The 26,777-nt window shown below is 37.1% G+C and overlaps 1 protein-coding gene across 1 annotated transcript in view; it reads left to right on the forward strand.

The window, feature by feature from the left end:
• Dcr-2 (Endoribonuclease Dcr-2) overlaps nucleotides 1-26,777 on the forward strand; it is a 112,185-nt gene that overhangs the window by 12,977 nt on the left and 72,431 nt on the right. The window contains exons 6-11 of the mRNA XM_071598442.1: nucleotides 2,920-3,095; nucleotides 7,950-8,078; nucleotides 15,775-15,929; nucleotides 18,363-18,489; nucleotides 20,081-20,324; nucleotides 25,855-25,979. Coding sequence (XP_071454543.1) covers nucleotides 2,920-3,095; nucleotides 7,950-8,078; nucleotides 15,775-15,929; nucleotides 18,363-18,489; nucleotides 20,081-20,324; nucleotides 25,855-25,979 — 956 coding nt within the window. The remainder of the gene's footprint in view (nucleotides 1-2,919; nucleotides 3,096-7,949; nucleotides 8,079-15,774; nucleotides 15,930-18,362; nucleotides 18,490-20,080; nucleotides 20,325-25,854; nucleotides 25,980-26,777) is intronic.

Below are 26,777 nucleotides of genomic sequence, written 5' to 3' on the forward strand. Positions count from 1 at the left end.
TGTTCCTTATCCTGTTATTTTCTCTAGTCCTAGCCTCATATGACTCTACTTGTTTCCCATTATTGAGGACACCTTTTTGGAAAGTTTTTATCCTAATCAAGCATAGGCAAACCTAATATGTTTCAACTCGCAAATGCTGAACCGATGTAATACCGGAGTCTAGTCAATGAACCTTGGATCACATACACCGTACATATTAAGGGATCTGGATGGTGCGAATATAGGGGATGGCAAATATACTTGCTCCTCACCCAGATGTCCTGGGTTCGAATCCCAGGGGTGGCAGATATTTTTCAGTGCTATCCTGATCCCTATTTTAGGTGCTTTATGGAGGGCACTTTGAGTGAGTACGCCGTCCATTGGATCGGACGTTAAGCTGCATACCCCATGGCACCTTTTGCTAAGAGTAGGCTAATGCCAGGTTTCTCTACACCCTTAAACCTTTCCTGTCCATTCCTAATGGAGCAAATGACCTCAGCTGTTGGTCATCTCCCCTAAAACTACTACGACAAGAATTTCCATTTCTTGCTACCGAGAAACATTGTATATTAATGCTTGTTAATTTAAAATATTACATTGTCATGGTTGCAGGAGAATTTGATTTGTTAATTGTTTGACCTATGCTATTACTGGAAAAGAGAAGTAGATTAAAATTTCTAGCTATCAAAAGATCTTCAATAAAGGGTGAAATCAAGGAAAGAATAAAACAAGTTTGCAAAGAGTATTGATTTGAATTTCATGACTTATGAGATAAGCACCTGGATTACAGCATTCAGCACTAGTGTTTCCTATACAGATGTAAAAATAACTATGTGAGTCAGCAATGCTCTATCATCAATTAAGTAAACTATTGACTCATAAATATAAGCTGAAGTTGCCAATGCCTGATTTGAACCCCTTTGCTTGTAAATCTCCTCCCACACCAATTGAAGGTGTTGGGGTATAAGCTCATTCAAGATTATTTATTTATATGCATTGTTGAGGCAGGTTATTATGAGGCGGTTGTTTTTTAAAAAGCATCCATTTTCAGAATGACAATCATTTTTCCTTCAGTCAGCCATGGAGATCTGGCTAGTTTTTTATGATTAGAAATGAAATTTTCTACCGTATTTATGTAATCCATTCCCAGGCAAAAGAAATCGTTTTTGCCAGAGAAATCCTACTTTACATTTCTTTCCATGACTTAAAGATGTCCACCCAAATAATTTAAATATTGATGAGGATTTTCTTTAAAGAGATTAAGGTTGGAGAATCTTGGGATGGGATGCATTCAGTGTGCAATCATGCTTATTCCTTTTCCTCAAATTATTCTCTGGTAGCATAAAAGAATATCTCTTATATCAAGTTTTCAGTCTGTCAAATACCTACCTTTGATGAAACATATACTACCTTGATCAAAAAGTTCCCGGAATAACCACCGTGTGGCGCTCCCATCGTTCCGATTTGAGTTCTGTTTTTTTTGTTAAATTGGTACATCTGTTGTTGATATTCCCTTTAAATCTTAGTGTCATAACTTGACATTTGCAAAAGTTACGTAGCCAAGAGTACATCTATCTCTGTGTGTGTTGGCGATTTTGTACAATTTCAGAAATGGATTTAAATTTGCAACAACGAACTTGTATTAAATTTTGCGTAAAAAACGGATTTAGTGGCGCACGGACGTTGGAAATGTTGGAAAAGTGTTTCGGCAACGATTCTCTAAAAAAAACGGTCGTTTACCACTGGCACGAGCAGTTCAGAAGTGGTCGTGAGTCAATCGAAGATGATGAACGCAGTGGCAGACCATCGACATCGAAAGTCGGTGAAAAAATTGATAAAGTAAAAGAAATGTTGGTCAATAACCGCAAATTAACCATCAGAGAAATAGCGGAGGACTTGAACATTGCCTATGGATCCGCCCAAGACATTGTGGTTAATGATTTGGGTTTCCGTCGTGTAGCAGCAAAGTTGGTGCCAAAAGACCTCAATTTCATGCAAAAAAGAGACCGTGTTGACGTCGCAAAAGACATGATTTGCGACGCTGAATCCGATCCCAAATTCATCAAAAGGATCATTACTGGAGACGAGACGTGGGTTTATGAGTACGACACGCAATCCAGACATCAGGCAAGTGAATGGCGTTCACCAAATGAGCCGAGACCAAAAAAACCACGTCGTTTTCAGTCAAAAAAGAAGGCAATGCTGACGGTTTTCATGGATTACAACGGTGTAGTGCATCATGAATTTTTGCCAGAAGGCCAGACAGTAAACAAAGAGTATTATTTGGGCGTTATGAGACGTTTGCGTGAAGCAATTCGCCGAAAGAGACCAGAAATGTGGGCAGAAAACTCGTGGATTTTGCACCATGATAACGCACCGTCGCACAGTGCTATCATTATTCGTATTTTTTGACGAAAAATGCAACAAATACCATCCAACAGCCACCGAATTCACCTGATTTGGCTCCCTGTGACTTCTTTCTGTTCAATCGAGTTAAAAAACCATTACGGGGAACGCGTTTTAGCAGCCGAGAGGAAGTAATGGAAAAATCGCAGGAAGCACTGATGGACATACCGAAAACCGAATATAAAAAATGTTTCGAGGATTGGATCAAGCGATGGCATAAGTGTGTTGCAGTCGATGGGGATTACTTTGAAGGGGACAATATAGATTTAGATGAATAAACTTGTATTTTTAATTTTCTGAATAAATTCCGGGAAATTTTTGATCAAGGTAGTATGTAGCAAGAAATATTATAACAATTCAAGGGTAATATTGTTGCAAGTGTATATTATGTATAGTAAAATAATAAAATAAGATATTAAATAGGGATGAACAAGTCTAATGGGGTCTTTTTTTTAAACAGATTTTTAGTGAGAGGGTGAGTTTTACTAAAAACATATTTGGAAGCACAATCTATATCATCTAATATCTCTTTAGGTCATGCAAAAATTTGAAAAATGCCCGAAGGAACAGCAGCCTCGAGTTCTGGGACTTTCTGCAACCCTTCTTAATAGCAACTGCAAAGCGCGCAATGTGAGAAAAGAGATTGAAACGCTTGAAATAACATTTCAAAGTAAGGTGGCCACTGTAGATGACATTAATCTGGTAAAAAGGTGAGTTATTTCTCATTTAAGTTCAAATATTGCCAAGAAAATGATAGAATGGGAAAAATAAAAATTTTGTATTTTGTTTATTATTTCCTGGTCCCAAGACGTTTGTTTTATTAATGCCCGTACAGTGATACCTTGGAATACTAGCTTGATCCATTCCAGGGAGCTAGTTGTGTTTAAAATCAAACTTCCAAGTAAAAAGTAACCTAAATAAGATTGATCATTCCAGTTCTCATAGTGAATGCTTACTTATACCTTAATGCATAGATAGCACTATATTAGGATGAAAAGCGTTAATGAACCTATAAAACCTGTACAAAAGTACAATAGAAAACCAATTAAGATGTGAAATACATGTAACTGATAATTTAACTGCAATTTACTTGCATTGAGGGAAACTGATACCATAATGGAAGTGGTAGAAGAGGAAAAGAGGTTGAGAAAACAGGTGGTTTGTTTTGCAGTGGAGTTATCTTCCACAAGGGCAACAGGTCTTTTGGGGGTCATCCTCTAGTTATTGCCCCTTAAGGCTATTCGCACATGGGTGTACCATCATTAAGAAAAAATAAGGTCAAGAGACCTTATTTTTTCCCAATTCTTTAAAACTGCTTGAATTAGGTCATTGCATACTCGTCAAACATTATTATTAAACTATCGTGGATGTATTTATCAAGAATGCACCTACCCACAAAACATTTTCCATTTCCTCAGAATGTACGTGGTTTATCTGAAAATTTCCTGGCCTGATGTAAAAATGACAATTTATGTTTTCAAAAAATTTTATTTTTAAACATAATTACCCTTCATGTTAAAAAAATTTATCCAGCATGTGCCAGTGCCATAATTGTGTCTCTGTAGTGTTCTTTGGTAATTCTGCAAAGTACTTGTCTGCAGCCGCGATCGCTTCTTGATTGGATGTCAACTTTGACCAGCAGGGAAACTTTTGTGTTTTCGTAAGAGGTGGAAGTCTGAGGAAGCCAAATTCAGGGGACAAGTTAGATGTTCCAATACTTCATAGTGCAAATCTTTTAATTTTCCCATCGCCAAGACACTCTTTTAGGTAAGTGCATTGTCCTGATGGAAAATGGTTTTTTTCCCTCTGCAAGCTGGGTCAGCTTTCATGAATTTTTGTATCCAGTGTCATTAGTTATTGTTTTACCTTTTTCAAGATAATCAATCCACAGAATTCATTGTGTCCCAAAAAACTAATGCTATTGCCAACCTGCCAATGGCACCATCTTTGCCTTCTTTAGAGTAGAAGAACCATCCTATATCCACCACTTGGATTGTTGTTTCGATTCCATTTGTCATCCATTGTCGCACATTGATCCAGAAATCACTCTTGTTTTTCATAAAGCACACCTAGAACTGTTTGGATAGCATTTTCTGAATGCGTTTTTGATCCACAGAGAGCATTTGTATTTTCTTCCTAATTTTGTGTTCATATTCTTCTATTTCTTTATGCATCCTTTTTTTTCTGTTTATATCTTCTGTAAATGTAGTTATCCATGTCCAGTATGCCATTCCTATTGTTTCATTTGTAGTTTTTATTATTCCTTTTAGTGTATCCATCACCTCGTCCTTACTCAGGATTTTACCATAATGCCTTCTTGTTTTCCTTTTCATTGTAGTTAGTAATTCTATTTTACATTTTCTTATTCTTCTTCCTGGGGGATCAAGATGATGTGGTGCCTATCATACTGGCTTCCCGCCCTGAGGGCCAAAGTGAGTGCACTGTCCGTCAGATGGGGCGCTAAGCTGCGGACCCCTTGGTGCCTTTCGTTAATCCACCCTTCATCCTTTCCTGTCCATCCCTCATGGTGCAAATGATCTTAGCTCTTGGTCGCCTCCCCTAAATACTACTACTTCTTCATCCTCTAGTATTTAAAATTACTCTTTGTGGATATGAAATTTTGATCTAAATCCACTTGCTCTCCCTGGAAATTTTGCAAACTGTTGTTGTTCCTTTATCTCTCCTCAACAATATTTTCTTCTCAATAATATTTCAATGAATCTCATAGTACATCTTTTGTGCACCTATATGTAATGTGGAGATTAAACCCGATGTTAGTTGTAAGCTATTCCTCATGAAAAAATATATACATACTAGTGCTATGCATTGCTTTGCTGGACCAATTTATCTCTACAGCTGTAACTGGATTTAATTTGTGTTATAGGACTTTAAATTTACCATGGCAGTTTCTTCGTAGTGGTGTCGTCTGTGGGCATGCAATTTTGCAGGTGCTTTGGACAAATGCTCTTTGATTTTCCAGTCATAATGAACCCTATTCCATAAAACAAACATGCACTTTAAAAGTTAACTCTTAAAGAATTAATCTGAGACCAACAAGTTTCCTGTAACAGTTTATGGCATATAATTATAACTGCTTTGGGGTCATTGATTTGCTGATCAGCATGCATAGGGCTCTTTGGCATGTGGTGAAATTATCAGCGAGTGACCCTCAATCTAGGGACCAGGTGCCCCAGGCCTCACCAAGTTTGTTTACTGGTGAGTGTATAGGACTGCCCTTTATGGGGACAATCAAGGGCAGTCCTATACACTCAATATGGCCTCTTCCCTTCTGAGGCTTATCTTCTAGCCTGCTGCTAGAAGTTCTGAAAAGTTTCTAACCTAATAAATAAGAAAGACATTTTTTCTTCAAATTTATTTTCATTTTTTTTTTAATTTTATCATCATTGTTTATATTTCAACATTGTCTCCTTTAAGTCCATGCACGTTTTCCTATGATGCTGTGATATTTTTAACCCTTCCAAATAGTAGTTGGCATTTTTCTCTGCAAAACAGGCATGTACAAGTATACGATAACCTCAATGAAAATCGATGTCCTCCAAGCAAACCTTAAGGGTAGTATACAGAAAAGAGTCACTGGGGGTCAGATCCGGTAAATATGGAGAGTGCTCAACCAGTTCAAAGTGAAAGTTGTGAATTTTAGCCATGCCAACCACCGAAGTGTGAGCAGGTGCATTTCTCTGATGGAAAAGTATTTTCTTCATTTTTAAATCTGGTAGTTTTTTTGCATTTTCTGCTTCCTGCTTGTCAAGTAATGATGTGTAATATTCTCCTATTATTGTTTTAACTTTCTGAAGATCATCAAGGAGCACAATTGTGACTCCCAAAAAACAGTCCCATTACCTTCCTGGCTAATGGAACCGTCGTTACCCTATTTTGAGCAGATTTATCCTTTGCTGTACACTGGTTTGACTGTTCTTTCTTCTCTTGATTGTAGTGGTGGATCTAAGTTCCGTCTGCAAATTTAAGTTGATGCAAATAATGACCTTCTTTATGTAAACCATTCCATAAGACCTTGGAAATATTCATTCAAATGCATTTTTGTTCAAAAGATTGGATTATTCTCTGTGCAATGCATTTGTATGTATAAATTATCGCTTAAATATTATGGCAAAAAATAATCTGCATTGTGCTTAATTGAAAAACGTTAATAAGGTAAACTAATGCTGATTTCTGAGCTGCTGGCAGTTGTGTGATTCAGATTTCTATGGTATATGCTTTGTGATATATTCCTTATATTATTAAACAGGGTGCATTCTCAAAGTAATGCAATTATTTTTTTGAAGTAATTTATTGAACAGATTTTCACAAACCCTAAATATTCTTCAAAGTAATGTCCATCAGCCTCTACACATTTTTTTCAGCGACTCTGCCATGACTGGTATGCACCCTGGAAGGCATCTTCGGGAACCTCTAGCAAGGTCTTCGTCACGGCTGATTAGATCAATTCTATGGACAAAAAACGGGTTCCTTCCAGGGCTGCTTTAATCCGAGGGAACAAAAAAGTCTGCCGGGGGACGTCAGGGCTATAGAGGGTGTGGGGCAGTGTTGGCACCTGGTGTTTGGCCAGGAACTCGCTGACTCATAGCGTGCTGTGGCAAGGCGCATTGTCGTGATAGAGGTACCAGGTAGCAGAGATGACTTTTCTCGTTCCGATGACCCTTTTTCAGAGTCTTTCCAGCCCATCCACATAGTAGGCAGCATTAACTGTCTGTTCTTTAGGAGAAAACCCTTTATTGACCTATCCTTTATTGTCAAAAAAGACAGTGAGCATTGTTTTCACTTTTGATTTGCTCATTCTTGCCTTTTTGGGCTTGAGGGACTGGTTGGTGTGCCTTTCAGAGCTTTGGCATTTATTTTTGGGTCGATTGAACATCCCAGGTTTCATCACCAGTGATGACGTTGCTCAAATAATCAGGTTCATTTTCAATACGTTGCAAAAGTTCACTTGAAATTTCCACTCGGTTGATCTTCTGGCCGTCTGACAGCACCTTGGGTAAGAACTTGTCGCACACTTTCCTCATCTCTAAATCTTCTGTAACAATGCAAAACAAAGCAGTAGATGAAAAGCTCAGATCATTGGCAACTGTCTTATACTCAATCGATGGACATAGTCCAACAAAGGTTGAATACGAGCGACATTGTTTTCAGTTTTGCTGGTTGACAGCCACCCAGAGCATTTTTTGTCGGGAACATCTTCCCAGCTCTTCTTAAAGGCCTTTTACCACCTTGAAACTTGTGAGGAGGACAGATCAGAGTCTCCGTAAGCCTCACGAATTATTTTGTCAGTCTCCTCAAGAGATTTTTTCAGTTTAGCAAAAAACTTGCTCGATTGTCAATTCCATTTTTTCGTGGCTTGATCAGCACGCAGAGGTTTACAATAACTGACGTCCTGCTGCTTACATGGCTCGTAGAGCACTTAGACCAGTTTCGCGGCAAAGCTTAGCATACTCCCAAGTGGTTTGATTCCACTCCAACCAATAGGAGCGGCATGGGAAATTCAATTGTATTATTTAACGCACCCTGTATTATTATCCATTTAACAGGTTTGCAACTAATCCCATTGAAGATATCATCATGTTTCATGAAGGCTACCCTGAGAATGCAGCCAGTTGTGTGCCTAGTTTGAAAGCTGATGTCATTGAAGAGTTAAAAGCAGCATTAACGTCTTTAAAGTAAGAATTTTTTTAAATTTTAACTAGTGGTAAAAATATCCAAATATTGGGGCAATTTATTGGTTATCATGAATTTTAATGTGGTTCTCTTAGTCTCTAGAGCCGTTTTATGGGAGCTGTTAATTTTTTGCATTTCTAAGATTCTGTCTATTTGAATCTTTAATTTCATTAACTGTCAAGTGACAGTATCATATGTAAAGTAGAGAGACTTTATGTGAAACTTAAAGTAGAAACATGCCATGAGCAATCTTCTCCATCTCACAATTCAAATCATGAACTTACCATGGATCTAAGTTATTGCTTCCAAAGATACGTTGCTTCTTATATTTATTCACTATTCAAGATAAAAAAAATTATACAGATTTATAGCTTCTAATTTTCAAGTACTGAGTATTACATTTTAAAGAAGCAAATAACATTATTTTTTAAGAGTAAAAGATGATGCAAACACCTATATAGCCTGGGGTTGCTATTATTAATAGGAAAGTTATTATACTTATAATTTCACATTGTTGTAGGATCTGATTATTGGAAAAATAAAGTTCCCTTAGTTGTTCCATTCCCATTGTGTTAACATTCCTATTTTTTTTAATATTACAAGGGCCAGATGATATCTCAATTGACTTGCTTAAATTGGGTGGTAGTGTAGTTTCAAATTATATAAATCATTTATTCAATGTTACCTTAAACAATAATGCCCTGCCAAATGCTTGTAAGGAGGCGTATGTTACGCCAATTTTCAAAGGAGGAGATAAGGCACTAGTTGATAATTATGGACCAGTAAGCTTGACGTCAGTTGTATGCAAGCTATTAGAAAAGATAATGGCTGATTATCTCTGGGATTTGTGGGAGTGTGAGAATTTGTTGTACAGTCACCAATATGATTTTAGAAAAGGGCCCTCTTGTGAAACTCAGTAATAGGGTTCTGTCAAGAAATGTCCAATTCTATGGATGCGGGAATAGAATTGGATGCTATAATAGTCGACCTGTCAAAAGCCTTTGACAAAGTTGACCACGATCGCTTAATGCTTAAGATGGACCAATTTCCACTACACACAGATGGAAGAATAATCTCTTGGGTCAAAAATTTCATGGAAGGTCGAACACAATGGGTCAAATTAAGAGAAGTGTATTCTGAAAAAACAAGGGTGATATCGGGAGTCCCACAAGGAAGCATACTTGGCCCACTCTTGTTTTTAATCTGAAATCTAAATGATCTCCCGGTAAATATTAATTCTCAGATAAGACTTTTTGCAGACGACTGTATTATCTACAGGAAAGTCGAAAATGACAGTGACCATGACATACTATCTACATCTACATCTACTTAATACCCCGCAAGCCGCCGCAAGGGCGTGTGGCGGGGGATGCTAGGACACCACCCGTAATTTAGAAAAGAAAAAGAAAAAAAAACCGCATGCAATAACCACAAAATCATATATAGAAAAAAAAAACATGGCATACATTCATGCATGAACACTTACACCCCACACACATGCAAACACTCAAACTACCAACTAACATACACATGCACCTGAAAGTATACCTAACATCTCTATAGTGTTTAATTTTGTTCCGACTTGTAAGTTCAACGTTTTTAATATTTCTAAAGTGACTTCGGTTTCTTGCTATTATGATTACTGATTGTTCGGGGAAAGAATGAGTATTTGTACCTATCAGTCTTGGAATCTATCTCCCTTAGTTTATCTTTGTGATCTGATCTACCTAAGTAGTGTGGGGCCATTATAATTCCTTCAGTGTCATATTTAAACTCGTTTGTTCTGAACCTTTCTAAAAGTCTAAGCCTCGCTTGTTCTCTCCGCACTTCAAGTGGTTCCCAGCCTAAATCCCCTAAGAGACCTGTCACACTTGTGTTTTTATCATAACAATTTTTAACGAATCTAGCGGATTTTCTCTGGACTTTATCTAATTCTTTTTGCCAAATTTTCTCCCACGGATCCCAAATACTTGCGGCATATTCCAAATGAGGTCTAACTAGAGCAAAATAACACCTCTCTTTAACTTTTTCATTACATTTCCCCACCACCTGTTTTATGAAGCCAAGTTTCTTTAAAGCTGATCCGCATATTGTCCTGATATGTGCTCCCCATGAAAGGCGTGGTGTTAGAACAACCCCCAAATATTTAACTTGATTTGCCGTAGTCAATACTGAACCCTCTATTTTGTAGTTTATATCCTGTTCCTCGCTTCCTTTATTCCAAAATTTCAAAACTGCACATTTATCTATATTAAGTGTTAATCCCCATTTATTGCACCATTCCGAGATATTGTCTAAGTCTCTAGAGAGTAGCTCGCGATCTAGTTGGCTCCTTATTTCCCTGTATATCACCGTGTCGTCAGCAAATAACCTTAGATTGCTACTAACGTGTGTGCTTAAGTCATTTATGTATATTAAGAACAGAAGAGGCCCTATTACACTTCCCTGGGGGACGCCCGAAGTAACATCTCTCTCCGTTGAGCACAACCCATCTATGACTACTATTTGTTTGCGGTTTGACAAGAAGTCTCTAATCCAATTAATTATTTTCTCATTGATCCCATAGTATTTAAGTTTATGTAACAATTTATTGTGTGGGACTTTGTCGAAGGCTTTTTTGAAATCCAGGAATACTGCATCGACTTGGGTGTTGTTTTCTCCCGATCTAAGTATATCGTGAATGAAGAGACCAAGTTGTGTTTCGCAAGATCTGCTTTTCCTAAATCCGTGCTGGTTGTGGTTTAGTATTTTCCTACTATCAAGAAATTTCATAATGTTAGTGACAATAATGTGTTCCAATATTTTACAAGAGATCGATGTTAAAGAAATGGGTCGGTAATTGGTTGGTTTATCCCTATCGCCGCCTTTATAGATGGGAGTTATATGGGCTAGCTTCCAGTCGCGAGGCACTGAGCCTTCTTCTATCGATTTTAGAAAAACAATATGTAAAAATGGGGCAATGTCGTCAGCTGATTCCTTTAATATTCTAGCAGGTATTTCTTCCGGACCAGGTGCCTTGTGTGCTTTGATACTACGGAGCAGATGTACTATTCCCTGCTTGGTCAGTGTAAGATCGCTCATGTGTTCCCCGGGTGGGTGTGGAGGATCGTTTGGTGCTTTTGTGTTTTTGTTGTAGACGCTCTGGAAAAAATGGTTTAAAATATTTGCCTTTTTCACGCTATCTGTAATGATTTCTCCATTTTCCGTCTTCAAAGAGTGAACAGTGGGACGTTTACCCTGTATTTCCCTAACATAGGACCAGAATGACTTTGGATTTTCCTCAAGATATTCGCTTAGCATTTTAGATTTAAAAGAGTGTAGTGCTGTGCGCATAATACTTTTCGTCTTACTACGACATTCTTTTAGTAGCTGTTTGGTTGTATTCACATAAATTATATCGTCACTTTTTAAACTCTTTTTGAAATTTGACTGTAGCTTTCTTTGCCTTCTTAATGCCGATCTGACTTCCCCGTTGTACCATCTAGGTTCCTTACTGTCGCATTTGAGTTTGGACGGGATGTACGTCTTAATTCCTTCGCGTAAAATATTTAAGAAATAATTCCAAGTGTTCTCTGTATTTGTTGTCAGTGTTTTTGTCTTGTATTCTGGTAGTTTTATCTTTAAATATTCTCTTAGTCCGTTAAAATTTGCGTTGTTGTATAGGTATATTTTACACTTTTCTTTGTTTATTTTGACAAACTTCGTTTTTAACTCCACAAGAATAGCCTTATGGTCACTGATTCCATCTATTATTTCAATGTTAGTAATGATTTCGGGCATAGAAGTCGCAAAGATGTCTAGTATGCTTTGGCCCCGTTTTGGTGATTTAACTATTTGTTCTAAGGAGTGTTTTGTGAATATATGAAGGAGTTCTTGGCATGAATCTCTGTTTTTGGCAGATTTTCCTACGCAGTAGTTGTCCCAGTCAATTGACGGTAGATTTGTGTCACCAGCGATTATAGTAATACTGTTGCTTTGTCTGCTGCTGATAGTGGATATTTGTTCGTCGAGCTTGTGTAGGACATCTGTGTTAGAATCTGGGGGTCTATAAAATGAACACACGTATAGGCTTCTGCCGTTGTAGTCCTTAATGTTGCACCAAACGCTTTCTATGTCATCTACGTCGCATTCATATCGTTGGCTACTAAGATGTGACTTTACTGCAATGAATACTCCCCCACCCAACCTATTTGGTCTGTCCCTTCTGTAAATTGTGAAACCGTTTGGAAAAACCTCATTGTTTGCTATATCTCCCGTGAGCCAACTTTCTGTTCCAACTACTATGTCTGCGTTTGTACTGACAAAAATATGTTCAATATCCGATATTTTGTTTCTAATGCTACGGCAGTTTAATGTTATAATTTTAATATGGCTAATAACTTCTTGTTTTTCGGTTTTATGTACGCTAACAAAACTGTTTTGAGACGATTCGTGGTGAACAGAGACAAAAGAATTACATTCACTTGCATTGCTATCTGTTATGTATGTAGAGGCACCAATTTTATTAAATTTACGTGGGTTATATGTTGTTTTAACGCAAGTATTTGTTTGTTCAATTTTTTTGGGGATATGAGAGGCAATACCTGAACTGAATTGACAAAAAGCGCTGGATTCTACTTTATTTTTCCCAATATATGACCTACGCTCTTGCCTACCAGCTATGCTAAACCCTCGAAACGTGTTCGTGTAACCTACGCGCTACCAACTGCGATGCCTCGGCAGTATAATGGACCCCGGAGCGATTAAGGGGTACCCGACACGATGAGAGGACGGGCCTCAGATCAACGAAGTCCGCTCCGATTCCCCGGCAAAATCCCAGCAATCTCTGATTTAAACCCTCAATGCAGCTCCAAACGAGCCTTCCGCGGTCTACACGCGGCACAATACTATATATACTTAATTTAATTGGGACCTTCAACTCTGCCTCGACTCGTTTCACCTCCGAGTGCATCTCCTTAAAGGAGCGCAGGATCTCTTCAGATCCACGTTCCGAGGCGTCGTTTGTCCCGACATGAGCCACAATGCGTAGCTTGGAGCAGCCCGTATTACTGACGGCCGCCTTCACCGCCAGCGTCGCCTGGGGTACCCCGCCGCCCGGTATACACCAGGACGACAAGAATCCAACACCTCCCTCCTGTTGGACTCTGCCGCGCAGCGGGTTCATTATACGCCGGACATTTGAACTACCTAATATAACGGTTCCCTCCCTCCCCGACCGCTGATGCCTTACCCTAGGCAGTGCCCTCGGAGTAGGGATAGGGGCTGCAGGTACGGTGGTGCTGTCATCCGACAGCACCTGGTACCTGTTGGAGACGGGGATGGTATCTGCCTCTGCAGAGTCCAATCCTCGCCGCAGCGTTACCTTCCCCTTGCCCCGAGAGACGACCCTCCAATCGTCCGACCTACGGACGTGAGACACTCCCTCGTTGAGAGATGGGACACGGGGTGGGTCTCTAATCGCCCAGCCACGTGTTGCATTCGGACGAATCCGTGCACCCCTATGGGCGTGGCGGGTTTTCGCATTCCCACCCTGAGCACCATCTCTCCCGAGGGGAGCCCTCCGGCCGGCGATCTCCGATCGAAGCTCCCGCACCATTCTCTCCAGCATGATGATACGGGCCCTTAAAGCCGCGCATTCGCCAGTGCCTTCGAGCATGGCAACAGGGGACCTGGATGAAGCCATCCTAATTTAATTACCAAGTTCCCAACAAAAGCTAACCTGTATACACTATGCTAAAATTTCTAGAAGGGGTTAGCTAAATTTAGCTCAAACAATAAGTTACGATTTGGAATTGAATATGAAGCCTAAGTGGAAAAAACGATGCTTGAGTAAGGTCTGGTGTTCAGAGGACCAAAAAAAAGATGTAAGAAAAAGGAAAGCACTCACCGGTCACCAATCAGAGTCGAAGGACAAAAACCACCACAATCCACTAAATAAATTACTACTACCACACACTACGGTTAACAAACCACACACAAAACGAAAACTATATAAATGAAGCAACGTATACGTTGACACTACACTGCACTTCACTAAAACCAAAAGCACCAAGAATCAAGCTGGCAGGCAGGTAGTCTCTGGTGGGTCAAACCGGTTACCAGGAGCGCTCAGTAGGCAGGTCCGCTCAGGTTGAGGGCCAGAGAGAGAACTATAAAGGGACATTAATAAAATGGCGGATTGGGTGACAAATAATGGGATGGATATTAATGTTAGCAAATGTAAATCCATCACTTTTAGTAACAAGGTAAATGGAAACAATAGGGACTATAAATTCTCAGAAAATGTCATTCCTAGAAGTGACGGCTGCCAATACTTATTTATATGTATATTTAACTAAGGATTTAGGGTAGGGGCTAACAATGGAGTAAATTTTTAAGAAAGCTTTCAAAACTCTTCATTGGGTGATGAGAAACCGCAAAGGGAACACTAGAGGAACTAAGGAAAAGTGTACAAAACCCTGGTAAGACCAATTTTAGAGTACGCATCTCTTGTATGGGACCCTCATGAAGAAGGACATATCAAAAAACTGGAAAAGGTACAAAGAAAGGCTGCCCGATATGTACTGGGGAAGCAAAGGAGGATGGAGAGTGTGTCTGACATGTTAAAAACGCTCGGCCCTCTACAAACTAGAAGAAAAATAAGCAGGCTTTGTGGAATGTTCCGAATTCTGAAGTGGGAGAAAGCTTGGGCAGATCTTAGGAAAGAGGCGGGGAACCCAAATTTAAAGGGAGAAATGACCACAAATTTCAGGTAGAATGCCGGGCACAAAGAACGAAAAAAAACACTTTCTTTTCTAAATAAAACATTTGTTGATTGGAACACCTTACCTGCAAAACTCTTCGAGCCCTTTCCTAACAGAGTGAATACTTTAAAGAAAAGATGTAAGGAATATATGTAATAATTCGATTGATGTGTGGTGTAAAATTACATGTAACAGTTATATATTTTTTTATTTATCTTTTTTTCTTGCTGATTGATTGATGTTAATGAGATGGGGATTTTCTTGCTTTGTGAAAGAGATTTGTGTTTTGAAGTTCCCTTTGAATGTACTTTTGTTTAATTACTGATTTTACCTATTATCTTTTGTGATTATTTGGGACTTGCAAGCCACCTGACACTGTCTATTAGCACACGTGGATTTTAATAAAAAATAAATTTAAAAGAAAATATCTTATAACGATGATAAAATGAAAATGATAAATGTCATTTATAAATTTGCTCAGGAACAAACCGAGAAAAAGTTGAAAAAACAAAGCTTCAAGGGAGCATGTTTAAAGATTAGCTAATGAATCTGAAAGTAAATAAACATCTGAATGGCTTCATAATTTTTTGCCAGTGTAGATAGGTGTTCTTGCATCAGTGTCTGTTATTCTATTGGCTTGATCCCACAGAAAATCCTCAATTCTTAATTCAATAAAGTTATTTTTTGCCATTAAACTGCAAATGCAGTTAACATCATATTATTAACATTGAGTTAGGAGGCATGGAGGTTACTCTAACACCTCCCTGATCATCTTGGTTGTGGTTTTTAAGATGATAATAATTGTTTTGTTGAAAGAAGTATAGAAGGAAATATTTCTGTTTTCCTTGATATTTACTAGACAGAAGGTTTGATAAAGTGACCGTACAGTATGTGTTTTTTTGGCATTCTACTTCAATGTGTTAAGCATCATCCCAAAAATATGTACTAATTTTAGGTCCGTGGACTGTAGTATGTTTTCATTAGACAATGAAAAATCTGTGCCCTCCATATCACCAAAACTGCGACGCATGAACTCTTCTTTTGGAGAAAGAGAAAAGAAGCGGTTGGGATCAATTTTGAATGATGTGCAAGTCATACTTGAAGATCTAGGTAAGTATGCTATATGATTAGCGGGTGATCAATTTTGACCAGTGTTACAGGAAAATGCAAGCATTAAATGCAATGGTTACAAAACTGTAGTTTGTTGAAACACTGTCAGTTTTTGCTGGCTGGCATGGGCTTTGCATTAGATTTAGTGCCTCTAATTGAATGGCCGACTTCAATTCTGTTTTGTGGGTACAGTTACCTCTTCAGTATTGGGAATTATGAACAGAAATGCTCTGAATTGTCAATCTTTTAATTTATTACCGGGTCAGTAACTTATTTTTTTCATTTATGGTGCCAGTTTAGTTATAAGATTTAGTTCTTCGTTTCAATAGCTCTAGTAAATGGATCAACCAGCTAAATCCACAAATCGATTCATGTATCAAGCTATCTACAGTGGCTATAGTAAAGAAAAGTTCAATTTTCTTAACAAAAAGCCACTTTATTAAAAGTTATATGTATGGTTTACCAGAAAATTAATACTATTGCAGAGTTTTGAATACATACTTCAAAATTTTTGAATTTCAAATCTGAAGGATTATTGTGTGAAATGTATAGATAACTTTTTTCTTTATAATAGTTATTAGTTGTGCATAATATCTTGTTTATTCAATGGAATAAGTTTCCCTGTATTTAGATAGCGCTCATATAACGTGATGTTAAGTAAATAAAAAGAAATATACTGTCCCAGAATTTTTTATATGCAATGAAAGTGTTGCAAAAATCATTCTTGGGTTTTTGTTGGCCATGAATATTATGAAAACATAATTAGAAATATTTTTTGATAACACCTATGACTTTTAGGATACCTTAGTCATAGATGGGGGTAAACCTGTATTTTTTCATTGTTTGAAGGATATCAACCAGAAAACTATAAATAATGATTTATTGTAGATTTGTATGTTTTTTCATGATTTTTCCCATTGAAATAGCGTGTGCGAATTGTGTCCAAAAGCTATCCGACCGGCGTTCATATCTCCGCATTGGTGCAATTCTTCGTCATCCGGGCCATGACGTCCTTTGAAGTAGTTCCCAGTTGATTGAACCACATGCTCCCAGCAGTGCTTCCACATCTGAAAAGCAGTCCTCGAACGCAGATTTTGGAATGGCTTTCAGTTCGCAGGTTGCATTACTCTGAATCGTCATCGATGTCATAGAAACTGCTTTCCTTTGAGCGCAATTTTCGATTTTGGGAACATCCTAAAGTCGCAGGCAACTATGTCGGGACTATACAGAGCCTGTACAATCTTGTGTTTTGCCAAAAAATTGCTGTGCAAGGTTCGATGAATGCACTGGCACGTTATCGTGATGAAGAAGCCAATCACCCTTTGACCAGAGATGGGGTCTTTTTCTTCTCAAGGCATCACGCAGTCTTTTCAGAACTTCAATGTAATATTCTTTGTTGATCGTCTGACCTCTTGGAGCAAATTCGTGGTGCACAACACCCTTGCAATAAAAAAAATAATTAAAAATGCAGGTCGGATATTTTTTGGTCACACATCGTATTAAAAAGAGACGTTTCAGGCCAAATTATTTTTGTGGAAAATTGCTATTTTTAATTAACACATTGTATTATTAAATTTGAGAGGCTGATCTCAGTGACTACAATAGTTTGTACTTACCATGAAAAAGAATATTGGCTAAAGGTTATCCACCATGCTGTGAAATGAACTGGGAATGCCACCATTAATGTAAAGACAAATTTTAAACTTTTTTTTAAACTTTTAGTTGTGTGGCCTGTTAATTATTTATTGAAATGTATCTTATAGGACAACATAAATAATATGTTGAATTTGTAATCAGAGGCATATCTAGTGCAAAATTACATACTACCTGGATTGGGTATTCTGATGGTAAGAAAAACAGAAGTTGAACATTTTGCTCTATTTGATGGCATGTCAAACATCAGAGGTACTGTATCCATATTCTATTTTTCTTATTGTTCTTTCTCAAAGTACCTCCTTTTTGTCAAGTTTTTCATGTATTTGTGGAATTTTATAACTGCTTTCATATTCAAGTGGCAGTTTTTGTGCTGTTGTATTTCTGGTGTACATGCGCAAGGCATAACTCTTGATGAATCTCTTAAACTTTGACAGATTGAATTTATACCTGTATACCCTTGGCCCATTAGATGCAGGCTGATTTTAGAGCACGTTTTGGAGTAAAAAAGTTAATATTATGGGCTGGTACATACAGTATATTCTAACACAGTAAAATCAGACCTATACACAGACATATGCCGTGAATTGAGACATAGTCATGTCTTAGTTTTGCAGTGTATAGCACTTGGTAGATTACAGATAAATTATGAGTCAGTCAAAATAGTTTTTAAGAAATGATAATAGCGTGTATGTACCCAGTTGCCTGTTAGAATATTTTTGTGAATGGGGGAATTGTTTATATTTTAAAATAAATATTTCATTATATTTCTTGTATTAGGTATATTTGGTGGATATATTGCTGCCCTGTACGCAAACATCTTGCTGCATCGTAGGAAGTTGTCCATGAACACTGCAGAAGGAAAATTAATCATATCCAGCTTAATAACACACTTAACTCTTGTAAGGTAAGCACATCCCCACAAAGGAAATATTTTTGTTTTCTTCTTTTCATAATTGAAGTAATCATTACTGTCATCAAATAGTAACTGCAGTGAAACTGATCAGTATTGTTTTGTGGAAGACAAATGAAGAACATATAAATTACTGGAAGTTGTAAAATGAGCTAATTAATTATTTGCATCATGAAGCTAATATTCCAATGAGACAACATAAAAAGGAAACCTTTGTAGTCTGCGTAAATCCTTGGTAAAGCTCCCCTTTAAAGTATAGGCCCCTGTCAGATAAAACATGCATGAAAAACTGTCTTGTCCTTTATAATCTACGAGGGACATTACCATTAACATCATGTACAAATAGAAATGCTTTGTTCAGGCCACCAACTTTTTATCAGTCTCCTTTGGAGAGAAACCCAGAATCAGCTTTAGCCTTCTCTTAAGGAAACACGCCCAAGGGGTCTGCAGTTTTACATCTGATAGATCGGGTACTCATTCTAAGTGCTCTCTACAAAGCACCTCAAGTAGGGATTGGGATTCCACAGAAAAATATGTGCCTTCTCCAGGAATCAAGCCCTCATAGTGGGAAGCCAGGAAGTTAGCCACCGCACCACCCCGATCCATTGTTTCTATTTTGCTTTAAGAGAAAAATCGGAGAATGGATTATGCTTGTATTATGAGGATCCACTGTATTTCCTGATTTTTCATACTTTCATTCTATTTGATTTATCATTTTCCTACAGAGTTATGTTTCATAGTTCTCAAATCTTCTTTTATCTTTGGTCCCCCTCACTACTCCCGTATATACATAACACACACACACACACTGTCTATCACCATTTCTTCTTCGAGTAATAGCAGTTGCCAATAATATAATAAAGGGATGTTTTAACCTGATTTAAAACATATCTCTTTGAGTAAAATAAGTAATATAGCCTTAAAAAGTCACATAAATTAATAATATCCTATTAATAAACTGCATTGGGTGGAAAGTATTCCTCAGAACTGAAGTGTATGTTAATCCGTGTGTTAACTGCCACTTGTTCTTGGTCTGGGACACCAAAAATGAGTATGGAAGCTGGGTTTCGTATATCTCGGTCAAACCTCCTGGGTATCTTTTTTCTTTGTGATGAAACCATAACTGGAAAGCCAGAATTCTATGAACATGGAATAGTTTTTGTGGTACATGGGCTTGCAACTTAATATTACCCCAAGTTTTCCAAGAAAATGTTTAATATTGATTTGAGATGTCATATCATGATCTGCTATCAACAATTTAATATTTTTATATCAAGGATTGGAAAACCTTTCACCTCAGGGACCAAATAATACATGGATCTGTTAAATATTTATGAATCGTGTTTCTACTGTAGTAGTTGAATATAGCAAATGCTCCATCAGTCATTGACAATATTCCTTATGTTCAAAACTTACGTCAATTCATTATGCTTGTGATTTTACTACTTTGATGTTCAGAAATTTTCTTTTTGCTTCACAAACATTTGTTTTGTATTCAATGGGCAAAAAATTTAAAAATCGACTAATTCACATCCATCCGATTCAAGTAAAACCATTAATATTTCTCTTTATCTCTACTTTCCAGAAAAATTATACATGATAAGATAGAAGAGCATGAGCCATTGGAGCAGGTTTTCAAATTCAGCACAATCAAGGTTTTGAAGTTAATTGATTTGATAAAGGCGCATGAAAATCCTGTAACTTGTGGAGACTCAGTGACCCTTGAAAAACTGCTTCAACAGAAAAAGGAATCCTTAACATCGAAACCTAGTTGCTTGATATTTGTCGAAAGAAGACAGACTGCTAAGACGCTCTATCAAATTTTGAAGGTAAGAAAGAATGTGTTGTTCTTACAGGGGCCTAATGATTTCTTCAATACTTGATTTAAAATAAGAGTATTCAGATAATTATGTTATTTTTGTTTTGGTTTTTATTATTATTTTTGATCATTTAATATGTTAAGATGCCATAAAATAACTTATTAATTCAATCCAATTACTGTAAATTCTCAATTATCCCTGTTAATGGATGCATGATGAAGCATGGATAATAAAAAGAAATAGATTACTGAATAACATGGAAAATATGTTCACGATATAAATGAAAATGTATAGAAACTCTCCTTTTCCATTCCTTGTCATTAATTTGCACTTTCCAGCAATGGAAATCACATTTTTTTCCATTTTTACTATGGTGAAATTTAAGTATTACAAGAACACAGAAGTATGATCAAGTGAATAGTAGAACATGTTCTCCTCAGAAAACTAAACAAATTATGTTGCCTGGAAAAAAACAAACCACTGGCAAAGGACGCATATTGATAAAGGATCACTGATTTATATTCACATACATCCTGAGGTACAGATTGAGTACACATACAGTGTAAATAGTAAAGGACTTATTTGTTGTGTAGTAAAGCTACGTATTTTCTAACCTTAAAAGAGAACATAGAATTCTCAGGGCAACTAATGAATGGGAGAAAACAGCAGGGCACAAATGTTTCAATTAAAGCATTAAACACCGCTGAGAATTTTTGATTTTGTGGAAAAAAAAGTTAAAGAAAATTTCAAACTTGAATTTTTTAGGAAGAATGTCAAAGTTTCTAAGAATTTAATTTTGTTTACAATTGATAATATATTAACATTTTGAGGTGTTGGGAAGAGAGTTGTACAGATAATCCTCAAAATGGGTAATCTGCACACAGATAATCGAGACTTTACTGTATTTGCATTTTCCCTCCTTAATAACCTATATATAATTAACTTTAATACTTCATTTATAGCGATGAGACAATGTTATAGAAAACGAACTAGTAGTAGAAAGTTATTTCTCTTATTTATGGATTAAAGAAAATGTTTAGAGCAAATTAAGCATATAGAACTTAGAATTTACACACGCCTAACCCAAGCAAAGCAAAGATAATAATAGGAAGAAAGACAAGATTGGTTTGCTATAATTGTTATGAGAAGGATCTCCAAAAATAAGCATTTTCAAGCATCATTATTGACAAATATTTAATGCCAGTCTACTGTAAACTTAAAAGAGTACAAATGTACTATTACAATTATTTAGTTACAGGTAATTTTCTGTATTTCTCGTCCCATGTAATGCAACCTGATTTTTCAGGTTAGTATTTACAAAAAATACTTAGGGTCAGATACAAAAGGATCAAAATATTTTGGTGTTTACATTTAATGAAGAAAATTTATCAGTTATGTTAAAAAATTAGCAGCTATGTGTGTATCAATGTTCATTCATCTAAGAATCCAGGTAGTTCATCATCACAGCCTTTGAATCATTTCTGCTGTTATTTTCACTGGGGCTGTCACTTTCCTCTGACGCTATGTCATCTTCATGATGTAATAATGCATTGCTAAGTTTTACATTTTAAAGAAGACATTATGAGTCTCACTTTTAACTTCCTGCCAGGACTTTTTTTTAGCTAATCACAAACACTAGAAATTGACAGCCATTTCATTCTTTCTCCCTTTAGGTATGACGGCTTGAGTTGTTGCCATTCTTTCGTATTCAGGGGCTGAAGCTCTCAATGTTAAGGAGCACATGAACATACAATTTTTTATCATATCTGTATTTACTAATTGATATTATCAAATTTTTTTAAATCATGATCAGAGTCCACATCCACTCTCGGGAAACTGTGAATTGACATTGCTGTTCCTATATCTGTGCCTAACCATAACATTATCAAACTGATTCCTTTCCGAGTCGCCTAGCCTTCTCCATGTATACCTATGCTATTTGTTGTGTCTAAACTAAATGTTGGTGATGATTAACCCTTGTCTCCTGCAGAACTCTATTGTTTTCTCCCCGCAGTCATTCATCATACCTGAACCATAATTCCCCACCTCAAGACAATCTCTTCCTTTGCCTACTGTCACATTCCAATCTCCCATTACTATCTAATGTTTCCCGGCAGGAACATGTGTGATTATGTTATCTAACTAATCATATACCTTATTGACTTCTTCCTCCTTATTATTGCTTGGTAGTATGTACATATACCTGAATAATGGCCAAGTTCATTGATTCTTGTTTTTAACTCTACTAATATTCTATCCATTGCTTGCTCTATGCTGACTATGATTCTTCCTACCTTTAAATTCAATATTATGGCAGTCCCGCTCACAGGCCCTCGTCCCCTTTGCTGTATATTAATATGTAACTATTACTTCGGTAATCCTTGCTATCTTTCCATCTCCCCTTACAAAGACCTATATTTTCTCTTTCCATCTATCACTTTATATTCTCTTAATTTTCCCATCCTCATCATTGTCCTAACATTCCTAATTCTTATTGTAACTAATTGGGTCTTCTTCTTCTGCATCTTCTATCCTGCTGCTGTTGGTTTTGGTTTGCAAGGCTTTCATGAGATGACGACCGCAGAAGCCTTGCCTCTCCTGCTGCAGGGTATGACACACAGCCAATTTGGCCGAGTCGCGTAGTTGCCAGGGCTCATTTTCTCTATTAAACCCATGATGATATTCTTGGGATTAACAATGGAGGGTGTTTCAGTTGCTTTCCTCGATAGTGTTATTACCATGACACCATCACTCAATTGGTGCCACACCAGAGTCTGACAACTTTGCAGCTGCCTCACTGAAGAACAGCTAACTCTGTCTGGCTCCTAGCCTTGGCCCCATTTGGCATGGGTGACCCTACCAGGAACTATTATCATTGATCCTACCAGCACAGCTCTTAGAGGTCATCAAATCATACCAGCCTTTCCACCACTAAGGTATGGGAGGGGAATAAGAACCAATATGTATAAAACAAAGGGTTAAAAGGGTTTATAGAAAGAGAAAGGCTAACCTTAACATTAAAATAGGAGGGCAAAAACTAGAGCAGGTAGAACGGTTTACATGTCTCGAAAGTTTTTTGGACCAATATGATCAAAGTAGTAGGGGTTAAGGAGAAGAATTGCACTATGCAAATAGGCTTTCACAAGGAAGAGGAATTGATGACATGAATGTTGAGTAAGAATGTTAAGAAAAGACTTGTCAAAATTTTGAATTGGATCATAGTTATTTACGGCATGAAAATGTGGTCACTGAGGCAGGATGAAAGACTTAGATTGGAGGCTTTTGAAATCGGGGTATTGAGAACGATGGAGAAGGTGAAGTGGATGGAAAGGAAAATAAATGAGGAAGTGCTGGGCACGATGGTGGAGAAAAGGCGATTGTTGGGCGAAATCCAAAAGGAGGAGGAAAGATTGATGCAGAGCATTCTGATTCTGAAGAGGGCTACTTTAAAAATTAAAAAAAGGAGGAAGAAAACTAGTGCAGGTGGAGGACCCCTTGGCGCCTTTCGTAAAGAGTAGGCTAATGCCGACGCCGGGTTTCTCTCCACCCTTCATCCTTTCCTGTCCATCCCCTATGGCGCAAATGACCTTAGCTGTCGGTCGCCTCCCCTCAAAACTACTACTACTACTATAAGTTTACTGTATTTCCCGGCCCATAAGATGCAATCTTTTTACCCGCAAATGTGCTCTAAAATGAACCTGCAGCTCATGGATTTGGCAGGGTTTAACTTCGACCTATAAGTGCGAATCAACATGCCGGAAAAATGCTCACTGTTCAATTTTTCTCTCTGCAGGCATAGAAAATGGTTGCCTTTATCACAAATTGAAATAATATTACTGTTTTCAGTAAGTAGCAAGCAACTGAGTTGTAATATTTCATTGAAAGTTCTTTCTAAAAACATTCCTAAATAAATCCTAAATGTATACAATTGTTTAGTTTCATCTGACATGTGCTGCAAAACTTAATACTCTTTGGGCTAATAGGGATGTCACCCCTAATGCTAATACATACACACATTGTATCTCTCCCAATAAACTCAGTATCTCTCCCAATAAACTCAGTAATTCTCCCAATAAACTCAAGAGTCTACTGGCATTCAACCGTAAGTAGTACGTAAAGGCATGAAAATGGTTGCTTTTAACACAAATTTTTAATATATCCAAAAAATAACTGATACTGTGTTGCATAAAAATTTCAAATGATAATAACCTCATGGGATCTTAAGAGAGAAGATAGTCAAACAGTATTGCATTTAAACTTAAATTCATGAATTGCAATTCAGAACAAGGAAACAAGGCTGCTGATAGGCATTTTGGTCCAGTGATGATGAATTTCTGGGATTCTACAGTGCAAAAACGTCGGTATATGTGTAGCTGCTAATTTTGTAATGTGACAATCAATTTTCCTTGCTTTAAGTGTTAACATCAAAATACTTTGATCTTTTCTGTCTGATCCCATTATTTTTCATAAAGTGTAGTCTGAAAAAATCACAGTTCGCCTTATGGGCTGGGAAATATGGTACTTTACCTTTTATGTATTTCCCCCAAAAACTTCCTCTCTTGACCCTCCATATTATAACCACAGTGTTTGTCTTCCACTCTTTCCTATTTATTTTCTCCATTCTCTGACACCACTCCGCAAATGCTTCCAATATATATGCTCATACTCTTTCATCTAAGACCAGGTTTCCTATATCTCATGATTCTCATCACTTTTGTTTTATTTTATGGTTAATCCTCATCCCAAATCTGTTTGTATTCCTGTAAAGCAGTCAATAATAACTGCAATCTCATCACTCTGACTCACTGTTGCTTAGTCATTTACAAACACAACTGATTTAATCATCTTGCCACCCACTTTTATTCCCAGCTCAACCCCTTTCCATTCTATCCTTAAAATTTCCTCTCCTCTTAAGTGGAAAAGTAAAAGTGATAACTGGCATTCCTACCTCACTTCCCTGCCGATCACTGTCTATCCTGAGTTTTCCTCGAATACCCTTACCTGTGCTGCCTAATTTATGTCTACAAAGTTCAAAAAAGTCACCATAATCTACTCCTATATTCTGCAATATCTCCACTAACAATTCCCACTTTGCATGATTGAACACCTTTTCAAAATATGAAACACCCAAAGAAACCCTGATTATGTTCAATATTCTTTTCTACTAATGGAGTGACTGCATGCTCCTCTCCCCTTTCTAAACCCAAACTAATCTTTGCCTAAGTTTTTGTAACCTCCTATATATGATTCTTAGAACTACCTATGCTGCAAGCGCAATGAAAATTATCATCCTGTAGTCCTCACTCACAGCTGCTTTAAACAATTTTGGGATCAGTAACCTAATTGACCTTGGAAATCTCCTGACCTGATCACCTAACAGCAGCACCTGTGCATGGATAACTATCCTGAAATCTCTGGTTGAATCATATCAAAACATTAGTGTGACCTCCTTCTATTGTAAGGTTATAATTTAGGTTGTATTTTCATGTCTCGGTTTAGATATTTTATGTGAAATAGTTACCTGCATTTCCTTTTTCAGCATGTGGCTCAACACTCTGTGCAATTGAAAAATGTCCGACCAGATTTTGTGGTGGGCATTGCCTCAAATCCAGCTAGTATGGAATCTGCAGCCTCTGTAAGAAATCATCATGAAGCCATTAAGCGGTAAGTTTTAGCCTTCTCATGGAATATTAGCAAAATCATTTGCTTTCAGTGCATCACTTCCTAAGTTCTCATGAAACTGTCCTTACAAGTGCATTTTCTGAATTACCTACATGAGATATCATTGTCATGGGGTCATTTTGAGTTCAAGAAATAAAAACTTTCAATTGGGTGAACAAACGATTGCGGCACATTTATTTATGAACGTTAAGTCCCTGCAGATAATTTTTGCCAAATTGTCTGCAGGGACCTAATGATCTGATCTAACTCTATCATAATTAATTCAAGTATAATTAAGATTCAATTAATAACAAATCATAATATAATTACAAAAAACCTTTTTGAACAAATAAGAGTTATGATGCCCACAAAAAATACTTATTAAACTTTACATTTATTTTCAGTTTCTTTATTATTAATGTATTAACCCTCAATAATTCTTGACTGATTGACCAATAAATTATTAATGTTAGTTTTGACTTTAATGAAATAAACTTTCGATATTGTCTGAAAATATTTAGATAGGTATGCTTTAAAGCATTTCATAATAATGAGCTGTAATTCAAATCCCTTAGTAGATTGATGTAGTAATAATTTACAAACTGTGGTTATAGCTCCTTAGCTCCTCTTCTTATGCAAATTATAATTGTAATGTTAATTTTCAAAATTGATTTTTGTTTTTGCTACAGTTTCTCTGTGCTGTAGGTTCACACCCAAAGTTCCATTCATTGATGTGTTAAATGGAATGCATTCTTAGGTGCCTAACTTTTCTCTAGTCTGTATCCTCCTATCTCATAGCAT

The sequence above is a fragment of the Hetaerina americana genome, unplaced genomic scaffold (assembly GCF_022747635.1).
Source record: "Hetaerina americana unplaced genomic scaffold, ioHetAmer1.1.p SCAF_10, whole genome shotgun sequence".
NCBI classification, from domain to species: domain Eukaryota; kingdom Metazoa; phylum Arthropoda; class Insecta; order Odonata; family Calopterygidae; genus Hetaerina; species Hetaerina americana.